The sequence below is a fragment of the Stenella coeruleoalba genome, assembly GCF_951394435.1.
Source record: "Stenella coeruleoalba genome assembly, chromosome: 7".
NCBI classification, from domain to species: domain Eukaryota; kingdom Metazoa; phylum Chordata; class Mammalia; order Artiodactyla; family Delphinidae; genus Stenella; species Stenella coeruleoalba.
Window position 1 is genome coordinate 69,627,951 of NC_137153.1, and position 12,451 is coordinate 69,640,401.

The 12,451-nt window shown below is 38.1% G+C and overlaps 1 protein-coding gene across 2 annotated transcripts in view; it reads left to right on the top strand.

Annotated features, from left to right (window-relative positions):
• The window catches only part of LOC307189514 (histone-arginine methyltransferase CARM1-like), a 288,148-nt gene that overhangs the window by 231,572 nt on the left and 44,125 nt on the right, over window positions 1-12,451 (top strand). For both annotated transcript variants that reach the window (XM_079927678.1, XM_079927677.1), the window contains exon 6: window positions 7,910-8,087. In XM_079927678.1, coding sequence (XP_079783804.1) covers window positions 7,910-8,087 — 178 coding nt within the window. The remainder of the gene's footprint in view (window positions 1-7,909; window positions 8,088-12,451) is intronic.

Genomic DNA, 12,451 nt, shown 5'->3' on the forward strand with positions numbered 1-12,451 from the left:
CTTGTAGTGTGTCCTGGGCTTGGACACTGACCTCCCCAGGACTCCGTTTCCTGAGTTATAAAATGATGGGGTCAGAGCAGCAAGTTAGTAAAGAACTTTAGCATACATATACTGTTGAAGTAAACTAAAGCCAATGAATTTTCTAACAGTAAGGTTAATATGACTTTTTAAAATATTTAAGCAGATATTTGGAATGCCCACTAAGGAACAGGGTTAAAAGGAGAGAACGGTTTAGGTATTCTGTTGTTTGGGGGACTGCTCACTATTTAAAATTAAAGTAATACTTGAACATGAGGAAGGGGAATCAAACTGTATAGGAGAGTCTAAAATAAAAAGTAATCATCTTGCACTCACTCCACTCATGCCTGATCACATTTCCCAGTGTGAACTACTCTGAACTTCTGTTATTTAATTTCTTTATCTGATTACCGTGGTAACTTTATGTCTCTAGTACTCATATTTCTGTTTCCTGAACTACCTACTTTGCATGCACTGCTGACCCTCAGTGTAATAGTGGAAGAACTTCCTCTGCTAGTGCAACTCCCAGTTTTGTCTGGTTATATTATTTCTAGATTGTCAAGATTTAAAATATGTACTTCACTAAGTCTTTAATGCTTTGTTTATAGGTTGCTTCAGAAAATTTACCCCCCACCAAAAAGCTTACTAAGTATAACAATCATATAAATATCTTTCACTATGGAACCAAGTATTTTGTTAACCTCATGATAAAAATTCACTCCTTCCTATGAAAGAAATGAAGTCACCAGCACCCTCGTACCTCCTCCTTCCTCCTGCACCTTTTGTTAGTTATATATTATTTTTATTGGTATATTGTCAAGGTGTAATGTAATTCTCATTGAAATATAACCAAAGTTCATGTAACTGTTTAGTATTTGTTCTGTAATTAAATGGATTCATTTCAAACCATTAGTCTTTTGTGTGTGTGTGTGAATAGCAGAAACATTGATTCCACCCAGCAAAGTCACTGACGAAAAGTGAAGTTCCAGCACATTTCTTTTGTCTTTTCAGTTAATAAATAAAAGAACAGGCATTTTATCAAAGAAGACATACACCTGGCAAATGAGCACAATAAATATGTTCAACATTATGAATCATTAGGGAAATGCAATCAGACTATGGTGAGATACCGCTACACACTTTAAAACAGGCAACATTTTAACTACTGACTGTACTAATCAAGTACTGGTGAGGACTATAGGGGAACTGGAATGCTTCCATAGTGTTGACGGGAATGCATAAGGGTACAGTCATTCAATTTAGAACATGAAACCATATATTCAAATGAAGAATTTTATGCACATGTTCATAGTAAGCTTATTTGTGGTGGCCAAACTGCAAACAAACCAGAAAACCCCTTTTGTTATTTTTCAGGAAGAAAATGAACTATTCATACCTGCAACTTAAATGATTCTCAAAATAATTATGCATCATGAAAGAAAAGGACAAATACAAAAGTAAACATTAAGATGCCAATGATATTAACAGTCTAGAAAACACTAATTGAGTGGGGAAAAAAGTAAATCAATTGTAATTGCCTGGGGGTCCTGGGAGACATGTCAGAAGGTAGATATTGGTGTTGGATGTTTGTTATTATGATAATGGATCCGTGGCTTTACAAATATGAAAACTTACCAAACTGTACATTTTAAGTATGTTAATTTCATTGCATATCAACTATACAGCTCAGTTAAGTTTTAATAGAAATTGGCTTCACATAAAAATCTGAATCTCCTTTTCAGTAGAACTCTGCCAACCACATGTTAACTCCACCACCTCTCCTTGTCCATGGGAGGGATTCTGTTGCAGTAGCAATGAAGACTGGTGAGCCATGAAAGGTGTTTCCACTTGAGTTATCCAGGAACTCTGCCTGGGTCCTAAAAATCACATGCCTGGACTACACCTTCCACTCTCATACAGCTCCAAACTCACTGGTGGTTCTCACACCTCAGGGTGACCTCTGAACCCACCCAAAATTCTGACATCCAGGACTCAACATTAGTCCCACAGAGCCCTGCAGTCTACCCTAGGAGGCCTTGGAAAACAATGCAAATTAGATCACAGCTGGAGCGAACGCTATTGCTCTGCCGTGATCAAACCATTAGTTTTTTCATATAGCTTCTTTATTACCAAATTCTTTATTTAATTCATATCTTAATTATGCGAATTTATTTTTTACTTTTGGCAAAGCAGTTTTTGAGGAAGGGCTTATGTGTGCTATCCTGATTTCTTTCATGTTGAAAATATGAATAGTACCTCCTCTGGATTTAATCTTCTTTTGGTCACAATTTTCTTTTCGTCTGAATTTTGTAGATGTTGTCCCGTTGTCTTTTTAAAATGAATATGACTATAGAGCAGTCTAATGCCAGCCTGATTTTCTGTCACTTTTAAGGTGATTTTTTTTTTCTGCAGGGTGCCCAAGGAATTAATTCTTTTTTCTTTAAATCTAAAATCTTGAGCAGAATATAGTTCCATGTTGCTATTACCGTATGACATTTTCTTATGACCACTATGTGTTTTTGCTGTTAACAGATTCCATTTTTTTTTTTTACTTCAGGGGAATTTTATTTTAATATACCTTTGAGTGATTTTTCCACTCTTCAGAGACATTAATTACCTTTATGCTGCTTTGTTTTAATCTGTCTTTCGTATCTGTTAGCTTCTATCTGATTGCAGAAATCAGTTTGTCTTTTTAAATCTGCATTTATTATGATTATCTCAAACTTTTCTATTAAAAGTATAATTTTAAATTTCCTATTATAAAATACTTTTTGCATCCAAAAATAAAGGTGAATATAAATATAAAAAGCACACATATGCCCACAACCCAGTGTAACAACTAGAATAATATAACCATGTATTAAAATTCCTATACGCTTCTCCCAAATTTCATGCCCTCTCTTCACTCCCAAAAGTACCAACATCTTAGCGTAAAAGAGTTTTAGTAGTATATCCTAATCAATGCAGTTTACTTTTGAATACATTTGACCTTTTAAATAAAAGGAATCATACTATGTATTCTTCAGCAACCTATTTCTTTTCTTCCCAAAAATTCTGCTTGTGAAATTAATTTATGTTAACACAAATACCTGTAGTTCTTTTTTCTCACTGTTCAACCGTATTCATAGTACAGATATAACACCATTATTTTTTATAAATTTATTTGTTTTATTTATTTATTTTTGACTGTGTTGGGTCTTTGTTGCTGCATGCAGGCTATCTTGAATTGCGGCGAGTGGGCTTCTCATTGCGATGGCTTCTCGTTGCGGAGCACAGGCTCTAGGCGCGCGGGCTTCAGTAGTTGTGGCACGCAGGCTCAGTAGTTGTGGCTTGCGGGCTCTAGAGCGCAGACTCAGTAGTTGTGGCTCACGGGCTTAGTTGCTCCATGGCATGTGGAATCTTCCCGGACCAGGGCTCGAACCCGTGTCCGCTGTATTGACAGGCTGATTCTTAACCACTGTGCCACCAGGGAGGCCCCTAGATATAATACCATTTATTCATTCATTTCCCTGTGAATAGTTAATTCCAGTTTATTTTAAATTTTTATTTTATAATTACCAATATTATTATAAAGTTTTAATACAGGTTATCTTATACACATGTTCAAACATTTCTCTAGAATGTATATTTATAAAGGGAGTGATATTTCTAAGTTATAGAAATCTTCAGCTAATTGAATAATGCCACATGGTTTTCTAAAATGGTTATATATGATTTAAGTGTAATATATTCTCTTCCTGGATGCTGGTTATGTATTACTCTAGAAAGGATAGTTGTGCTGAACTTCAGTTTTGGAAGAATGGGATCTGAAGTGACAGGGTAACATAGAACTATCTGTTGTAAACCAAAGAGCAAGGAAGGCAGCAAGACTGACTCAAAGAATAGAGTGTGTCTCACATCTGGAATTAGCTGCTCTTGTGTCTTAGAGATGTTATTGGTTGAGTTTATGTCCTGTTCTCAAATATCTCTGTCGAGGAATTGTATTCAAACGTAGGATTATCAAATAACTATTTTTATTGTTTCTGAAAGATTGATCTGTGGGAGATAAATAAACATTCAAGGAAAAAACTGCAAAGTATTCAAGTAAGTTTGGATGTCTGATTTAGCCAAGCCGAACAGTTTTCTGCAGAATTTCTCAAATCCATTAATATGCTAATAGACACTGAATTTGTAAGAAGGATATATATTATAAAGAAGTTCCAGTGTTATTTGATCATGAAACTCCTTATGTTCATGGACTCCTGGAATGTACTTTGCAGAAATTTTGCTTTTTTTCTAATCATGACATGTTAGAACTAGAAGGAACCTTAAAACAACTCAGTTTTGAACTCCAGTTTTGCAAGAGGGATAAAATTAAGAGAGTTTAAGTGACTTCCCCAAGGACACACAGCTCTTCGATGGTTAAGGCGGGATTAGGATCTGTATCTTCAGATTCTTGATCTAGTGTTCTTTGAATTTGGTTAAAAAATAAATGAAGTTGCAAGATGCAGTGGCCTGTATGTATGTGGTATGTCCTTCTTTACCAGTGAGAATAGTGAGACTCAGATTCTTTCCTGTGAACCTCAAATTGCCCTTCTGACAGCTTATAACATCCTCTCTCTGAAACTGTATTAGATCTGTGATCTTCATGAGGGTTCAAGAGTCTAGGATTATTCTAGGTAAAGTCTCCATGTAGAGTAGATATCACACACACTTGATCATCCTATCTTATTGGCCCCTCCAGCAAGATTTAGCCAGAAAAATGTCCCTTCCAACATCATGGTTCAGGTGGATGAGGCAGTCTTATACGTTGAGGTTGTGGGGACACCGTCACACCCCATAAGCAGAATTAAGGAAGGGCTTGAAATTTAGAAATGGAATCACCTTTCCAATAGGCAGTGGAACAGTGTGAACCAGAGACCCTTAAAAGTTCCAGACCCTTTAACTTTGAAAAAAGTTGTGAGAAGTATGTCCCCAGATTGAATTGCATTGTTATTTGTCGATACAGTGTTGTAATAATGAAACATTTGATGTAATCTGAATGTCCGGTAACTTGGGGTTGGTTAAATGAATCAAGGTATGCTATGAAATACTATATAGCCAATAAAAATTATGTTCTAGAGCAATTCATGGAAAGATGTCTAAAACAGAGCTTCCCGAAAAGTGTGCCAGGTAGTAGGTTTTGATGCCCTTTGCCCTCATGGGAGATGGTCAGGGTCTTGTGTGGCCTGAACCCCCAGCTCAGATGTCTCAAACTGCAGGCAGTCTTTCCTATTCACACTAGTGTGTCATAAAAATGACTGTTATTTTTTTATGTATGCCGTGATGCAAAAAATATTCAGAAAAGTGGTCTAAAACGAACTACATGAAACAAAAGGTTATGAAATATTACTACAAAAAGTACATTTTAAAAAATAAATTTATTTTATTTTTGTCTACGTTGGGTCTTCATTGCTGCGAGCAGTCTTTCTCTAGTTGTGGCGAGCGGGGGCTACTCTTCATTTCAGTGCACGGGCTTCTCATTGCAGTGGCTTTTCTTGTTGTGCAGCATGGGCTCTAGGTGCGCGGGCTTCAGTAGTTGTGGCACGCAGGCTCAGTAGCTGTAGTGCATGGGCTTAGTTGCTCTGCGGCATGTGGGATCTTCCCGGACCAGGGCTCGAACCCATTTCCCCTGCATCGGCAGGTGGATTCCTAACCACTGTGCCACCAGGGAAACCCCAGAAGTACATATTTTTATAAACAGAGATACACTCAGAAGTCTACTAGGAAATACACCCTGCCTACACCCGGATGATGGGAATACAGTTACTTTTATTTTCATTCTTTTGCTCATCTACATCTCTCCTTTTCAGTGAACAGTTTTCTTTAATAACAATAATAGGACAATACTAATTTAATACTTACATGACCCTTAATATGCTTTATCTTGTTTTAGCCTCAAGCAGGCCTGTGAAGTAGACACTGCCATTATCATTTTCATTATATAAATGCTATTTTTAAATTTCAGATTTGAAGCTCTTAAGAACTGGACAAGTTGATGCAGAAAGGAAAAGGTGGAAATGAGACACATCTGCAAAGTAGAAATAAGAAAAGATAGTAACTAACTGTCCATGGGAAGCAACTATGTATGCCTCCAGGATACTGAGGATTATGGCATTAGTAACCAAAACGGAATCAAGGAAATACAAGATTATAGAGAGATTTTAAAGAAATTCAGAGAAATGGTTAGTTTTCAAGAAGAAGCTGAGGTTGGCTCTTTACTTGTTGAGGTTGAAGAGATAACAAAGCAGGTTGGTAGGAATGTCCGGGTAATGGCCAGCGCCCAGGTGAGAGGAGAAGCCTGAAGCTGCAGTGTGGGCAGCCATCCCCGGTGGAGCCGCGCTTACAGCTCTGCAGGTGAAGCGCTCTCCTGAGAAGAGAGCGCACAGAGACAGGCGGGGCACCAAAAGCTTTACCCCTTAGGCCTCGCGTCCACAGACCCCTGAACTTGACAGCCGTGTGTAGAATGTTGATAGAATGGAATTCCACAAGTCCTTGTGCATGGGTAGATGTTGACAGTGGATGACATGTACAAATAGTTTCTTCATTGTTTTTCCTTAGATCAGAGATTACTTGATTTCTTTTAAGGAAAGCATAAGTGGAAAAGACATTTAACAAACTTGCAGTGTAATGTGGGTGAGAAGCACCCTAGAGGATGGAATTCAAGGTGAAACGTACCCTAGCTTTGGGAAGAAGTGATCAGAAATTGAGAAAATGCAACTGAATCATGACAGATGCTTGGTATACTGCATTTAGGGTGAGGAAAGGGTCAAGTTCCAACAATTCAAAATGGAGGGCCTCTGACTACATATAAATACAGTGGGCAAAGATCTAAGAGTCTCAGGAAACCACAACTTGAAAAGGGATGTGCTGTATATATTTGTGCTGGTGCATATAAGATGTTTATTAGGAAATATTTTTTCAGGCAGTAGAAAGACATACGTGTAATAATACGGCCACCTTGTCATATTTGGCATTAAGAAGAAATATATTAGAAATGTAATAATTATATTTCTCTTCAAGGTCCCTCTTTTAAGAGAGTTCAAAGTTATTAAATAGAATACAGAGGACATCAAAGAAAAAAGAATAGATAACTGTAAAATGTACTTCTAAAAAAAGGCTAATGAACATGGTATTACTTTTTTTTATTATTATTATTTTGGCGGTACGCAGGCCTCTCACTGTTGTGGCCTCTCCCGTTGCGGAGCACAGGCTCCAGACGCGCAGGCTCAGCGGCCATGGCTCACGGGCCCAGCCGCTCCGCGGCACGTGGGATTTTCCCGGACCGGGGCACAAACCCGTGTCCCCTGCATTGGCAGGCGGACTCTCAACCATTGCGCCACCAGGGAAGCCCTGAACATGGTATTATTTATTTTTGGAATCAAAAGATCAAGGGATGATTTCATAAGGATCAGGATTGTTAAGTTATGCAAGATTGTTATACAGAGCTTTGGGGCATCTTTATTGCCAGTAGAAAAGTAGGAAATAAGCTGAAACTATTAATAACCCCCCCCCGAAGTACATGTGCATATATACACACACATATACATGGACCACACATACTCACACACATGCACATATAAGTGTATGTTTGTATAAAGAGCCCGGAAGGGTCTACATCAAGCTATTAATTGTTATTATTTGTGTGTGGTATTGGTTATAGGTGTTTTTATTTGTTCCATATCTGTGTCTTCTAATTTATCCATAGTAAACATGAAATGTTTGTGCAGTAAGAAAAATGTTTTTATGGTATTTATAGAAGCAAATAGGTCACTTCCCTCTCATCCCTATCACCCTGCCAACCCCTAACCTATAAAACTTAATTTTTATAATATTCTGTATAACAGTAGTACTGGTACTCTATCTTTTACAGATGCTAGTGAAAAGTAACCACCTTTCAGACAAGATCATTGTTTTGCCAGGGAAAATTGAAGAAATCTCACTTCCTGAGGCTGTAGATGTGATCATTTCAGAACCCATGGGATACATGCTGTTCAATGAAAGGATGTTGGAAAGTTACCTTCATTCCAAAAAATGGCTGAAAGCAAATGGTGAGTTGGCCAATTCCTGGTTTAGAAAGTAGGCTAACTTCTCTGTAAAATATGCTGTCTTACTTCCCCCATAATCAGTCCTTTATAGAAAGGAGGAGAGAGCATTTCTATTAAACCAGTTCTCTGATTTTCTCATCCTATTCTCCCATAATAAATGAGCTAGTCTCCAAAAGACATTGATGGCAGTGGCTGCGTGGTATTCAGTATGGTAAAGGAGACCAGTTCCGAGTATTTTTGTCCTAGTTCAATCACTGTTTTCCTTAGCTAACTTGGCCTAACACTTGACCTTTTGACCTTGGCTTCCCCATCTGTATTACTGGAAGTAATCTCTAAAGCCCTTTCAAGTGTTGACCTTCTGTAATATGAGAAACTCTCTCGTGTCCATTTCTTCTTTCTAACATATTCTCTTCCTACTGTATGTCTCTTTCCCTATGGTCACTACGTATAATCGAGATAATAATATAAAGTCCAGTATTCTGTTTGTGCTTAACGAGTGTCTGTGTGTGCTAAGCAATTTCCATAAATTATTTTATGAAAACCTTACGAAGTGTGAATAATGAAAGTTTTCAGTTTATTTGGAGGGTTAGTGCAGAGGCTCTTGGTGATTTTGTACTCCTTTCCCAGGGGACATATGGTGATGTCTGAAGACGTTTTTGAGTTGTCACAGCTGGCAGAGGTGGTGCTACCCGCACCTAGGGGGAAGGACCAGGGACTTGCTAAACATCTTTCAATGTGCAGGACAGCCCTCACACACATCCAAGGCTTATCCAGCCCAAAATGTCAGTAGAGCCAAGATTGAGACCTGGCTTAGTGGGAGACAGTATTACGATCTGCACTTACGAAGAGAAAACTGAAGCACGATGAGGGAAAGCATCGTGGCAAGGACACACCTCTAATAAGTGACAGAGCAGAGGTTTGACCCCAGATCTGTCTGACCCTGAAACCCACACTCACAACTCCTTGCACACACACTGACTTTCCACTGTTCACCAGAGAGAGTGGACATGTTCCAACAGCACATTTTTTTCGATTAAGGGTTAGAAGGTAACTGGCCAGTTTTAACAGTTGCATCTCTGATGAGAATTGCAGCTCCTTACCGGTTTTACTTACTTTAAGGTACTATTGTTGTGACTCCCTAGTCATACCCAGTGAAGACAAAACAGAGAATAAACTACAGCTCCTACTCACCAGGTTACCTGGTCTATATGCATAAGTAAAGCTTTAAGTTTGTCATTTCCTGCATGTTTCAAAATTTAGGGATGTAGAAATAGGCATTTTTTTTTTAAAAAACTCATGCAGAAATAAATAAACTTGGGCAAAGTATACCTAACGTCAAGAACTCCATTAGCATTCCCGTTATAAATCAGCCCAGGATGATCTTGGAGGCCTTGTGTTCATGTGATAAAATTGAACTATGGGAGATGAGAGCAAAGTAGCTTGGATTTCCTCCTCAAGGCCTCCCAGAAAGAATATTTGTATTTTTTTTCTGGATTTTTCTCAAAGGGTTAGGTGCTTTTGGATGAGGAGACTTTAAACAGTTAATTAACATGCATCTGTCGAGCTGCCCTCTAAGCCGAATATTTAGACTTAATATCTGGGCATCCTTTCTCCCCAGGTATTTGAAATGGTTATGAAACTTTATATGCGGCTGTGTATCTTTAACTAGACAAGTAGAAATGAACACTGATTTTATCAGCTCTCCACCCTGTGCATTCCTGGGGGAAGGATGATTGACTTTTTTCCTAATTATTTTTATTTTCCATCAAAATAAGACATAGCTTACCACATCACATGACAATAAAAAGGCTTACAGTGAAAATGAGTCACCCTCTGCCACACCTCTTCCTATCCAGAGACTGCTCCCCGAAGGCTTTTCCTTTCAACTCTATTCTCTGTTGCTTCTCTTAGTTACCTACATATTTCTATGTAAACTTATCATATTGCTCTTCTTGTCACTCTCTGGTTGAGAAGTTAGCTTTCCTGCATAGCAGCTCCTTCCCTTCTTGAGGCATCCCCCCATCCTCTAAATGTATTTATACAGGTCCTCAATCCCTTATCCAAACCCTCGAGGCTACATATGTTTCAGAATTCAAAATCTGGAGGACTTTGGGAAGGTCATAGAGTCATAGACCATGTGTTACTGAACACCTCCAGTGGGATCTGAGGCAGCCCTCCATAATGAAGCACATAGTATTTCTGCAACAAAACATGAACACGGATACCAAGTAGGATAAATAAGGACTATAAACTCATGTCAGTTCAGGTCAGGTTTTGCCATCAAATGATGTTGCAAACTTACCAAAATCTGTTGCTTTGCAGAGCTTTTTGGATTTCAGAATTTTTTTTTAATAGAAGGAAATATAGACCTAGATTATTACTTGTTTAAATCAATAATTGGTGTTTACATTATTATGACAATGTAAGTACTGTTCAGTGCTGAGTCAGGTGGTATGGTAGGTGCATATGATTATATATTTTTTTCATGAAATCTTTTGTTTTTCCTGGAGTAAATTGCCTTGTTTTTTCATTAGTTTAGTTTTCCGTATACTCATGACTAATTTTTTCCATGCTTTAACAGGTCTGACAGATTGCCTATAAATATTTATTTTGTGGGATTCTCCTGTAATGCTCTGTCCTCCTCGACCACACATGAACTGGTAGCTCTCTAGTCCTATTGCGTGGCTACCCCACACTTTGACTTCCCACCATATTCTTTTGTCTTCCCCTTTCTTGGTTTATACCATTCATTTCAGCAAAGAATATTTTCTAATAGCTTCTGGAGAAAGGGTGGTTGAGAAGTTTCTGTTTATCGAGTCCTCGTATTATCATTTTGTTAGGTAGAGAATTTTAACTTGAAAACAATTTTTACTCAGTATTTTTAAGGCATCTTTTTTTGGCGTCTGGTACCCAATGTTGCTGTTGAGAAGTCGAATGCCATTCTGACTCCTGAAGTTTTAAAATGACATAGTTTTTCCCTCTGGATGCTTTTAGTAGTTTTTTTTTCATTTCTAGTTGTCTTAGTGTGAAACTTCTAAAATTCTTGTGCTGGACATTTAGTGGGTATGTTAAATCAGAAGACTCATTTTCTTCTACTCTGGGAATTTTTCTTATATTTTACCTTTGATGATTTCCTCGCCTCCATTTTATCTAATATCTTTGCAATTCCTGTTAGGCTTGGGCTCAGAACATCCTCCTCTGAAACTTCCCAGGTTTACACAAATAATGATACATATGACTTTTCCAGAGTTGTTTAATATCCTTGTATCTTGAAATTGAAAAACCACTAAGCAATCATTATTGTTTTAACGATAGTGCTTGAGATTTACATGGAGAAGTATGAATGATGTTACAGTCGTGGTTTTTCTCTGACCACCTCTGAAAATACCGTAATTAAAATGATCTGTTCTATTTTAACGGACATCAAGGGGAGCATCGTTAAAGTATGAGACCATTGACTGTTGGAAGAGATTTCACCCCTGGGTTTTTTCCTTCCACTTATTAGCTCTGTGGTTATGGCTGAATCATTTAAATTTCCCTGTTCCTTAGTTTTCTCATTTATAAAATGGATACAATAATAGAACCTACTTTATATTATTATGAGGATTAAATGAATTAATACATGGGAAGCCCATAAAAAGGTTCAAGGCAGAGTTAACATAAACAAGAACTTTTAGGTATTATTATTAGAATGATGATAATGAAGATCTGTGGTTTTTTAGATGATGAGAATAATAATGCTGATCGCCACATCTGCCTGCCCAGAAGGGCCCAACTCCAGGTCTGCCAGCCTAGGTGTTTGTTTGCCTGCTAAGTTATCTGCCTTTTCCCCCAGCGACTGCAAATGTCAGGAACAAAACACAAGTGCTGCGGGCTTCCCAGCGTGGAGGATGGTGAGCCTGCACATAAGCATAGGTTCTAACAGCACTTAAAAAGATAAATAGTCGATATGATTATACATCGACAAAGCCTAAGAATGAAAATAATAATGTGATAGGATGATGGAATGTTGTTTTCAAAGCTAAGTTGTTTTTACAATAAATAAAAGAAAAAATAAATAAATAAAAGAAGTGCCCAGAATTCCAAGCACCGGACATACAGAAAGGAAGAAAAACTAGTAGCTGAGGTGGGAAGCAGCTGCATAGCACAGGGAGATCAGCTCGGTGCTTTGTGACCACCTAGAGGGGTGGGTTAGGGAGAGTGGGAGGGAGGCGCAAGAGGGAGGGGATATGGGGATATATGTATATGTACAGCTGATTCACTTTGTTATACAGCAGAAACTAACACACCATTGTAAAGCATTTATACTCCAGGGACTTCCCTTGTGGCACAGTGGTTGGGAATCTGCCTGCCAAATGCAGGGGACA